This window comes from Lutjanus erythropterus, chromosome 5 (genome assembly GCF_056507025.1).
Source record: "Lutjanus erythropterus isolate fLutEry1 chromosome 5, fLutEry1.hap2, whole genome shotgun sequence".
Lineage (NCBI taxonomy): Eukaryota > Metazoa > Chordata > Actinopteri > Lutjaniformes > Lutjanidae > Lutjanus > Lutjanus erythropterus.
The window spans coordinates 6,293,029-6,305,317 of NC_139321.1; the positions used below are offsets into that span (position 1 = coordinate 6,293,029).

General features: G+C 39.8%; 2 protein-coding genes across 4 annotated transcripts in view; one reads left to right on the plus strand and one right to left on the minus strand.

Annotated features, from left to right (window-relative positions):
* Positions 1–12,289, plus strand: part of ctnna1 (catenin (cadherin-associated protein), alpha 1) — a 91,712-nt gene that overhangs the window by 31,844 nt on the left and 47,579 nt on the right. The gene's annotated exons all lie outside the window — the stretch shown is intronic.
* On the minus strand, positions 1,978–8,157 carry lrrtm2 (leucine rich repeat transmembrane neuronal 2). Its single transcript, XM_084718608.1, has 2 exons — positions 7,394–8,157; positions 1,978–6,777 (listed from the first exon to the last, which is right to left on the minus strand). The coding sequence occupies exons 1-2, from the start codon at positions 7,395–7,397 to the stop codon at positions 5,135–5,137; spliced, it is 1,647 nt and encodes a 548-aa protein (XP_084574734.1). The 5' UTR covers positions 7,398–8,157; the 3' UTR covers positions 1,978–5,134.

Sequence of the window (12,289 nt, forward strand, 5' to 3'; positions counted from 1 at the left end):
ACTCCCATTTCTAAAAGTTCTTCCCTGGATTGTACATACTTCACTTCTAACTTCTGCATATAGCTTTGATTGTGGAACAGTTACTCTGATAGTCTCTGTTGTGCATTTGTTATGACTTCTTAAAAAATAAGTCATAACAAAAAACAGAAATAAAACTTCAAAAGATTTTCTTTGGTTAAATTGGGGGTTCACAGTAGTACATCAATTTGAAAGGTAATTTTAGTTCACTAATACTTGAAGATTGTTCACTGAGTATCATTAGACAGACTCATGGAAAAGAACTCAAACTGCTCTTGGTATCCATTAGATGTCATGTTGAGGAACTATTCATTTTAAAAATGTCTCCTTGCAAAAAATATGCTTGAAGTGTTACTTTGGCTTACCAGATAACAGCTTTGTGTGTCCATCACTGGCATATGAAGAGAAAATTCTGATCTTACATTGGAACAGACAGTTCAGATAATGGGTAAGATAAAATTCACACTGTGGTCAGGAATACATCCACACATATACCACAAAATATTAGGCCTCTACGACATTCCTGGTGGATATCATGCAGCTTCAGTTTGTAAAACTGCTACATTATAAAATCCTTAGACTTGTCTTTATTTACTTACATACAGTCTGCTGAGTTTTAAAACCCAAAGTTGCATCTGTGCAGGTAGTTTCAGCCATGTCCACTTTGCAAAACCTCAGAAAGATTTTTTAAAAAGCTAGCTTTATACACTATCTGACACCCAACGGGCAATGGCTATGTCATTTGTTGCTCTGGGTCATTTTTGGTATAACTGTGTTGCTGAGATTATTTGCTAATCTGAATTGTAACCGCACTAGCACTTGCCTGATGTAGTTAGAATTTGTTAATGTTTAAGTCTGTTAATTGACTAAAAAGTAAAAGTAAAATTGACCATTGTATCCCAGTGTAATGGTTCATTTAAGATTCTACAACCCTTGTCCCAGATTTTATACAAGGGGGAAATGCAGATTTCTTTATCATTGTTAATTTTGCCTTGATTGTTGTGTAAAAAAAAGACAGTGTTCTGACACTGCAGTGCACCAGAAACAATTGTACTGTAATATAGCACGAACTGATAACATTCAGCAAACACTCTGATGACTAATAATGAGCACCAAATTTGTTATCCAGAATGTTATCTGAAGGTTGACGTGTCAGTGGCATTACTCAGAATATTGTTTTTTCATTGCATGACAAACTCTTGAAGTAGTGCTGAAATGGAGAATCAGTTGATGTCAGTTAATGGTTATTCAGTATAGTCCTTTATCTAGCAAAAAAAATAAAAAAAATAGTTGTGCCCATCTTCTCAAATGTGAGGATTTAATGCTTTTCTCTTTTTCAAATATCATTATTAATTGAAAGCCTTTTGAGTTTTGGACTGTTGCTTGTGATTGGCATCTATAACTAATTTTATGACATGCAGTAGACTAAACAATTAATCAGTCAATTGAAACGAATAATTCAGAGAGAAATTGGTAATTAAAACTATTAACAGTTGCAGCCTTCTATTGAAGCTTCTTAGACTTTCTGCAAAATGCTTGACAGTAAAGCACAGATTTTTTTTGCATTATTCTGTATAAATGCCCACATTGAGAGCTGAAAAAAGCAATGCATCACATTGTGAACCCCAGAGACACGAGTTTTGCATAACAAAGTAATTAGAATCTTTATCTCATTAACTTGTAAACTGGATTATCTAATCATTATGTTGACATGCATTGATGGAAGGGAATTGGAATTGAATTAATCCCTCAACCTTTAGTGCTTAAACTCTGCCTTGCAAAAATTATATGTTATAACTGACACGTACTTGAGAGTTTTCTAAATATACTGATGCATATCAGCTTCATGAAGGGTAGGGTTTGATTTGACTATTTTATAAACTAAAGATTTGCACATTAAACCAAAATGTAATGAAAGACCAAACCACGTTGTGACCATCCATCAGTTAGCAAACACTGTAAATTATAACCATTTTATTTAAAAAATATATGTTTTGAGGGGAAAATGTTTTTTTTTTTCAGTTTGGCACATCTTATCCACTATACAGATATGAAATTGTACATATTACAATACAAAAGGAGAATGGGAAGAGAAAAGCATTCATTTTGCACAAAGAGGTTGGGTAAGAGAGAGGGGATTGGTTCACTTGTTTTTTCTTTTTTTTATTTTTAGGCAGGGTGGGGACCAGGGCTAGAGGATGACAAGAGGAAACAAAAACAGTTTACAAAGAGCCAGAGTGCAAAGGGATGCATATTTCTACAAATTCTGTGGATTTTCAGTCACTTAGTACAACTGTAGTCTTAAACAGTGAAATGTCAAATGATTGACAGAACTCAATAGGAATTCCACATACATCCCCATTCTTGGTGTTATCAAAAATGAGGTCTCTCCATAATGTTTGCTGAATGACATTAAGAAATATTCAACTCAATTTTGACTTTTGATCATGCAAGACAGATTAGAAGGGCAATAGTAAAGCAGTGCGAAGCTGGAAGAAAACAAAATTGGAAACAAAGTGGAGGTGCTTGGCTTCGGAAATTGGTATGATCAGTGTATGCAATGATTTTCATTGAATTAAAATGTGAAGTGTAACAATTTTTGGTTTACACAAACACTTTCTGAGAAGTTGTTGTAGACATCCTATGAGCATGTGCAGAGAGACATTGACACAAGCATTCATTTAGAAGTTTGAAGCCAAATTTTGACAGGCTCAATAGAGAGACAAAGCCACAAATGGTCCCTGCTGGCCACCTCTAGGGGGCACCAGCCAACGAACTGCATTCTAATTGCTCTAAACCAGACATCTCGCTTCAAGGTGCTGTAATGACAGGAGCATCTTGCCATCTTAATTGCTGATTTCATTAAACATAGCCTCAAGTTGAACTGTCGAGAAAATGCCATATTCTGATTTCCAGTGCTAAGAATCCAAGAAAATGACACATTCTGATTTCCAGTGTTACGGAATTTACTTAAATTATTCGCTGGTCCAACATCGAATAGCTCGTCAGTTGACATGCAGTGAAATAGTTGCTGCTTTGAGGTCAGTGTGCATTTCAAACCCAAGGTGCTGTCAGTCAGTATTTTTCTTTCCACTCTCTACCACCTCTACTTGACCAGAAAGATTGGTTAGTTTTAATAAACTAAGACATTATCCCATAGTTGCCCCTCTCCATCGTCCCATCAATTCCTCTCAATCCCTCTCTTTCACCCTGCCCCCACCACCAAACTGAACACAAAGAAGTGCGGAGCTGCGGCAGCAGCTTTAGTCTGATGCTAATGCACATCCTCTCCCTGCTGCATACAAATGGGTCCTGACCCAGCCTTGCTGTTTGCTTATCACTGGATCTCCATTTGCTTTCAGGGTATTGACCGCAGTTTAACTTGACACTTGCGACTGCTAACCAAGGGGCTGTTATAATATTCATTATGCACTGTAACCCCATTTTTAAGACTTTAAATGACAACTCTGTATCCATGACAAGAGCAATGTCTTAAAGTAAAATGTTCAATGATGTTTTTGTGTGATGCGGAGGATGATTCGACTAGAACTATTTTTGAGTGGCTGAACAAGCTAAATGTTGCTGGATCACTGGTGTGGGTGACAGAATATTAGATTCTTTTTGCCTTGCCTTAATTGGTTCAATCTTGAGCCTGTCAGTCCTGATTAGTGTGTAAGCAGTAAAGAGCCTGGGCTACTGGGAAAGGTTTTATTTTCAGAATGAAATGCTCTCCTGTCTGGCATTTGCGCTGTTCATTACCCTTTTACTTGCTACCCTCACACCTCACGCTAGCTCGTCTGTTTATTGATTCTGGTATATAAAAGCAAATCAGCAAACTGTACTTACTAGGTTAAGCTGTTTGAAATATTATGGTCACAGTGTGAATGGCATTTGGGAGCTAGAGAATCCATGTACAGGTCATTGTACATTTAAAGGTCTAATAATTTTGTTGTTGATGTCCAAGGTGAGAAAGACATCAATGTGTTTTTGCAAAGCAGTGCAGTATATTGAGATTAACCACAGATGAACAATGCGTAGTGTTTCCCACAGGTTGAGAATTTATTTGTGGCGGTTGGCCCTTGTGGGTGGGAGCTCAACATCCAACAACTTGAGAGTCAGCTGCAAAGCAGCATTCCATTTATGAGCTAAGGTCTGATTAAAGAGGTTGTTTTTTCCAATTTATATAAATGAACATAAATTAACCATTACAGCAGTCAGTACACACTCTTAGTTGTATTTCCTCAGAGAGGAAATTTTGGAAGAAATCCAAATTTTCAAAAACAAAAAAATATTCCCTTTTTGCTAAGTACAGCTGTTTTTTGGGGTGGGCCGCCCAAATAAATTCCATTAATAGAAAACACTGACAGCTTTTGGATCTGATGGAAGATTATAGACTTTACTAATTGACTAATGTCTGATTTGGTAAAAAATAATACCATTAGTGTATACTGAATAGAATTTTAGGGTTTTTCTCTCCTTAAGAGATGATTTATTTTTATTTGTAACATAACAGTGATGACATGTATTTTTCAGTTATAATTCAGAATTGGAATTTGGTCTCAGTGGCCTTTATTGTGTCATAGTTCTCCCAAAAGAATGAAACTATAAAAGAAAAAACATTCTGATAATTGATCCAATTAATATGCCCCAGTGATTGAGTGATTGGTTTACACTGCCTGTGGTGCATTTAGAAACATGATTTCAAATATTTACTTTTTAAAAGAAATAAGACATAAATCACATTTCTCCACTTAATGTATTCCGTTAGCAGAGGGCCATTTGGCTAAGTATTTTTCTCTGTGCTGCAGAATATAGAGACAATGTGGAGACAAATCTCACAGTTTACAATTTTCTTGTTTAAAATGATTGCCCCTGCCTGATATGAACAACCTTGCATTCATAGAAAAATAAATTTGTGACTATCTCTACATCATCCCTAAACGGTCATGTCCAACCTCTGTCATTGTAGCATTCATCATTTCTCACATATTCTCAAATCTCACTTGTAGAAATTATGCTTTTTACATAAACTGGAAAAAAAAAATCAAAAAAGCAAACCCTGTATCATCTGAAATGGTCAAATGGCAAACCATATGCTCTAGGAATAAATAAGAGTTCATACTTCACACTCTTTGTAAGGCAGTTGCTGACACTTGCACTGCCCATAGCCATTGATGATCACGAGTGCCCCCTCTTCATGGCTGGGCTCATACTCATTATAGGGTACCTGTGTAGCTAGATCTGCCATAGGCTGCCGCTGCTGGGTCCTCATCTGTCTGCGGTTCTGAATAGCCGAACAGTGGCGTATCCGGCGCAGGGTGGGAGGGCAGCACTTCCGTGAGATATACACAACGAAAATGATGAAAAAGAATGAAAATAGAAGGGCCATAGTTCCCATGATAACCCTATGAGTCATAACAGTGTTGTCCATTGCCGTGAAGTCATCTGTTACAGCTGCCTCTTCCAATGTAGCGGTGGTTGCTTGAGCAGTGCGTGGTGTTTGTGTTGTGGTTGTTGTGGTAGTGACTGTGGTAAAGCTCCCAAAATCCTCTGCATAGTCCTGTGTGGGGGTCGGCTGCATAATTCCAAACAAGGAGCTTGTGATCTCTGCAGCTACAGTAGCGTCTGTGGTTGTACTAATGGTCTGAACAACCGGCGCTGAAAAATTCTGGCAAAGCTGGAATCCATAAACAGCATCAAGTATCTCCTCACCTTGGGCATATTCAGGACTATGGCAGAGAATGGAATGTTCCCACCTTCCCTTAAAGGTGCTTAGCCAAGTGGCCAGAGAGCAAATCCTTTTGGTACATTCCCAAAGGTTGCTGGACAGCCCCACAGTACCCAGAGACTGCCACATATCCATGACTTGGGGGTCCAGACTGCTTAGTTTGTTGTTATCCAGCAGCAAAATCTTTAAATTTGGCAGCGTTTGAAACACGTCAGGTGTCAGCACACGAATTTCATTTCCTGTGAGGTCCAGCTTCTCTAAAGTGGTCCAGGTCCACTCCATGCCACAGGTTAGGTTGCTGATCTTATTCCATTGCAGATAGAGAAACTGGAGGGCAACAAGGCGAGGGAAATGGGCCAAGTTGATCTTGGTCAGCTGATTGTGCTCCAAGTGGAGCTCTTTAAGCTTAATGAGCCCAGCAAATCCATTCCGGGCCAGACTCCGGAGGCGGTTGCTGCTTAGGCCCAGATATTCCAGGCTGCGGCAGTCCCAGAATGCCCGAACAGGTGTGGTGCGAAGTAAATTGGAGCGGAGGTGGAGTATCTGGAGCTTCCTCAGTCCGTGAAACAGCTCTGGTTCCAATGCGGTCATCTGATTGAAGGACAGGTCCAGTATCTGGAGGTTGATGAGGTGGATGAAGGTTGTGTTGGGCAACTTGGTGATACGATTGGAACTCAGATTGAGGTCCTTCAGCTTGTAGAGCCCTTGGAAGGCATCCTCTTGTACCGTGGTAATCTGGTTGTGGTCTAGATGTAGCCAGGTAAGCTGGCCGAAGCCATAGAATTGATCAGGGCTGAGCTCGGTGATGCTGTTGTGGCGTAGTGACAACCCCAGGGCCCCCTTGTCCACGCCATCTGGGGGTGCCTGAAGCCCCTGGGTGTCGCAGTAGAACTGCAGGTCCTCACAGCGGCATTTTTGAGGGCAAGTTGTGCACGATGCAGGAGGCAGCAGGCACACTAGGAGCATGCTGATCACACACAGACACAGAGCCGCTGGTGCAGGTCCCACCAATGGCCACCTTGAATGGAAACCTGGGTGGGTTCAAAGATAAGAAAATGAACTGTGGGGCGGGAAAGCTTATCTCTGCAGAGCACTTATTACTAATTCATGGTGACGATTGTGCTTTTTGTATGTGCTGCCCTTCTCTCTCATGCATACCCAGTTTACATATTTTACATAGACAACTTTCAGTGTATGTAAACATGATTTCTTTGAGCTACGGTTACTGGAGGATGTCCTTTACGTAGGCATCTAATGACCAGTTACATACATGAGCTGGACTTATTTAGTGCTCTGTAATTAGGCTTGAATTCACATTTTTGCTGGTAACTGTCATTATTTATAAATTATTGCTGTATGTTTTTTTTTTTAATTTTCAGTAGCTCAAATATACTGTTGTCTTTATTTTTTTAACTGATTGAGTTTTTCTTAAGTCTTTTGCGTCACTCAAAAGGTCTACCATGCAATACAGATGGTCTTTAAAATGTCTATAATCCCGATGCGTGTGTCGCGTAGTGAAGAAGGAAAAATGAAGGACAATTGCAGTAAATAGTCTCGGCTGAAGAGCTTTTAGTCTTCAGCCTCCCTCGCTCTTACTTGTATTCCCTATTCATGCCCAGACCTACCATATAAAAGGGACTAACTTACCCATTCTTTTGTGCACATCGGAGGCTGCATTCAACTGTCCTTTTCCGCAGACTCTTGGAGCAACCAGATGGAAGAAAAATCCAAAGGGAAAAAACCCTTTTGAGTAAGCACAAAAGGAATCAGCCTCTTTGGATATAAAGCAATTCTGAGCCCACCCAATTGAAACAAAATAAGAAATTCCATGTCACAAGATGATGTTTATTCCTGTTATTTTGCTTAGTGTCCTTTAAAATCCAAGCTCAAAGAAAGGTTTGAAGCTTTTCCTTCATCCCACGAATCCTTGAAATAAATATTTATATATTTTTTTTTAAGTTGATCAGTTGCATCCAGAGCGACTCCGGTGAACAGACCCCCCCTCCTCTCCTTTTTTTCTTTTTCTTTTTTTTACCCTTTTGTTTCCCTTCCACCGCAATGATGTCAGCTCAGATGGTTAATTGAAGATCAAGCGTTCCCCTTTCATGGCTGTGGTCTTCCAACCCTAACTTGTTGATGGCAGCCAGAGATCCTGCTTCCGACGCCGGCTCAGTCTCAGCATAGCCTCTGCAGAGCTGTGAGCGGAGCCCTCGTCTGCTAGCTGAGACGCAGGGAGAGAGAAAAAAGCAGAGCAGGGAGTCAGGGATGTTATTCTGTGCTTTTTGTTGCAGCCACTCACTGCTACAGAGTGGTGGCAGCCTGGCGTCGATCATCACTACTGTTTCTCTCTCTCTTTTCCTCTCCCACACTCACAAACACCCTCTCACTCTCTTGCTCAGTCACTTGCTCTCTGCCTCATACACACTGCTTGTGCACCTCAGTCTTCCTCCACCTCCCTCTTGCACCCCCCCCTTTTCCCTCCCACTGGCTCGTCACCATCAGAATATTGATATCTTGAACGTGTTGCGGCAGCTTGCTGTTGAAATTAACCACAGCTGTAAATCTCAGCCTCGCCTTGCCGACGTTCTGCATGCGCTATATATGAATGTATACTGGAGACATAAACAAAATACCATAACAAAACAAAATATAGTTGGTAACATGTGGCTCTAGACAACATAAACATCAGCAGGGGTGAGCCAAGGTGTGCTGCATTGCCATATCTGTACAGGAGAAAGTATGCTGTAGCAATGCTAACATAGGTTGTCTGGCTTATATTCATAATTTACATATCCTGAGTGCAGTGCTTTAATTTTTGAGCACTGGCATGTGATGTATGGCCAGCTGCTCTGAAGTTAAATTAGGCTCACTTTGAACATGTAATTTAAAAGGCCGAGTACTTGCTTGATGGTGTGAACCACAAGGTGATATCAAAGTAACTAAAATGCTGTTTTTGGTGTTGGGGGGGGGGGGGGGGGGGGTTGAGCAAATGGATTTCATTTGTGGTTTTGTTGGAAGAAGAATAGGAGGGCGATATTTCAGCACCATTTAGAGTGCTAAACAGAATGTGATGTCTGTAGTTCAGAGCATGAAAATGCTGATTTTTCCTTAATTATTTAACGTGGGTGAAGATGGATGTGAGGGTAATAGCAATGAACTAGATCTGAAACAGCCAAAACAAAGTACTAGAGATGTGTGAAGCACAGATACTCTTGCCTTTAACTCTGGCATTCTACCCCCTGCCAACCTTTTATTTCACTCAAGGTTCTTTTACTTAAATATGACCTCAGCTTGCTGGAGCCCACAGCGCTCCTCCACTGCTTTATACTGATGTATTACTTTGATCACCTTGCTGTGATGCTATTTGATATGGATTTTTAACTCTTATTGCACCTTGTTATAAGCAAGAAATTGTGCTTAATAAAAACGAAGAATTTAATCTACATTGTGTGCTTTAGCAGTAGATGATGGTGTTAGAGTGACAGAAAAAAATCAATTCTTTTTATCGTTGAGATTTGAATTTGTTCAGAGCTTGAAATTTTATTGCGCAGCTCTCAACTCTTAAGACAAAACATGCATCTGGCTGAGTCTTTCCAGGTCACTTGACCAGCATACTGCTGTCATTCTCCAAATTTATTGTGGTAGACTACATCTCCCGCTGGGACTCTTCTGCAGAATGTGAGAGTGGAAAACATGGGGAAAAAAACGCTTAAATCTCAGAGGGCACGGTGGATATTCCCCATATTTGATGTGTGTCAGCTTTCCATATGGAATTCAAGATGTTTAAAGAAGCATTTTTAAAAGAAAAAAATGACATTGTAAATGGACGTCCAATGAAGTGAACTTGCTGAAATGTAAAAATAAAAAAAAAATCATAGAACTCTTGAGATCATTTGACACTTGGAGCATACTTTATTTCCATTGAATTTTTCCATAATCCAGCAGACTAGTGGTTTTGTAGAAAAGGGATGTTCCTAAATCTGTCCTAAAGGAGATGGATAGAGACTCACTTGAGTATCATAAAAGATGCCGCAGAGAAACTGCCTCCATAATAAGCACCTGAAGAAGTGCTTTAGAACCCTCTGGTGTGGAAATGAAATATAGGCTAGGCGTGAATGAAATAGGATTGAGAGAGTAGGGGCAGAGCAGACTAAAGCCCTACCACAGCACTGCATCCAACCGGCACAAAATCACAGGGGATTAGTGCCGTTGGAGCTCCCCGGCCCCTAACTATGTACACAACCCCCCAATGGGCAAAGGGCAGTGGGGGATGGGGCAGGTCAATGCCACCACCATCCATGGTGTTATGTCGCAGTTGATTTGAGCATTATAAGGGGAATGAACAGCCCAGAGTCCAACTGGTTCTTTGCCTTTCCTCTGTTGCCCTTTCCTGTTCATTTAATTTTGTTCTAATTTTATTATTCTCCAGTATCTGTCCTGCTATCTGTCTGCCTATCGCTCACTCTCTCTGTCTCTCCCTCTCCATCCTTCCTGAAAGTTTTAGATTTTCCACATTTTCGCTTGAGCAGTTTACAGAATGTGACTGAACATCTCCCCGCTCTCAGTGGGGACCGGTGGTTAGGGCTTTGACTACTGTGTAGCGCGTAGCTGTGTGACTACTGCCAGTGGTGTTGCAATATTAGGCTACATAATTTACACGGTTAGTCATGTGTAGTAAGTTGTAACCTTTTAATCAACACACATTCATGCTGAAGATGGGAAAAGGTGCACCTGTGGGGAAAAGATTATTTGCAGCGTTACTTTACAATATTAGTGCTCAGTGTTGTCAGAGCAGTTCTGTCTCTTTTTTTTTTTTTACTGCTTTTAAGTACAAATACACCATAGTAGTAGACTATAGAAACATGGTTTTCCACACATATTCCAAAATACAGCCAAATGAGGAGTTTCAAGACATCAGATTTCCAAAAAAAACCAATAGTTTTTGTCCACACTAATGTGGATACATTTGAATACTTTCTTTTTCCTCTTAGTTGTTCATTTCTATTCTCAAATGACTTCAAAGCTGCCATTTTCCACCCCAGAAATGGAGATCTGTGAAAATACCCGTCTCAGGGCGTAGTGTTGATGGGGAGAGCAGAGTCTTTTGAAATTGCTGACATGACTGTCAGCATGTCAACCTTTCCCAAACATGTTCACGGTGCTTTTTCTTTGGAACAGTGTTCGGAAACCAAATCTTTCACACAAGCCAATCCTTTCTTTGTCGAGAACAGTGTTTCCTGGGTTTCTACAATTAGAAGCCTTGACTGATGTTGGTCTATTAAGCCCAAAAAGACAATGTATGTGGTATTGAGCTATACAAATATCCTACAGTACAAAATGGATTAAGAATGAATTCTTTTTAAATCAAGTTTTATTTGTGCTTTATCCTCATCTGTTGTTAAAGATTTAAAATCTGCAATTGCCATGTCCAGTTCATTTGTTTATTTGACAGCTCAGTGGCTCTGCATTAAGAAACTAAAGCCTGCATCTCATGTTGTCTTTAGTGGTTTACTTTAACATATTGTACTGTGTTCAGTGCAATATCCATGAAGAGAACAGTAGAGGTGGGAACACAAAATTTGTAAAGCCTCTCTTTGAATAAAATATTATATTTAAATGCAGTTTGCAATGGCAGCACTTAAAGAGGGTGTGGTGCCCATGAATTCTAGCACTGATATAGATGCAAATCAGCTATTTTTTTTAACCCAAAGCAGCTGTTCCTTTTGTTGATGCATGCTTTCAGTGTGCGTATATTATTAATTGAAACTGTTGGCCACTGTTTGTTTGTGTGCTCCGTGATTCACTCGCAGTGCTATGAGAGTTAGGAAATGATTCCAGTGTTTTAACAGAGGGCAATGGGGCGCTTTTGACAGCTGGTCTATCCAGAGCTCAATGGTTTACAATAAATAAAAGGATCAGAAATGGATCAGGCTGGGTATCTGTAGAGCACCAGCTGCACTAAAATCTGAAGATCACTTTTACTGTCACTGGAATTATTACATAGAAATGAATGAATGAATGACTGTCTGGTCATTTATATGACGCATCCTTCTTGGGATCATCTGACACAATAATGAACCAACCAAACATTCTGATTCTGTGTACCCACCAGCATCTAACAGCATAATATATTGGCCTCATGCAGAAAGTTTTTGAAAAGTTAAAAAATTCTAGTTTTATTGCAGTTGCTTTCAAAATAACACAAAACTGGTCATGAATTGCAGCTCTTTCTCAAATGCTGTAATTTCAGACAGCAAACACAACAGAACTCATATCCTGGAGGGACTAGTTAATGACGATAAATCATAATTTTTAGGTTGTCCAAGTTTCCTATTAGTCTAACAAAAAAAAAAAAAAAAAAACAGCTGAAGAAAAATAGGCAAGAAAGCTGAACCAAAAAAGGAAACAAGTGAGAGATACACATGACTTGAAACTAAGAACATTCCTCTAAGCTGTAAATTCTGAAGCTAGAAGATTGATTTGAATTTAGCCTAATCCATAGGCTCATGACATGGCATGTTTTATGAGCATCCACAGCGGATA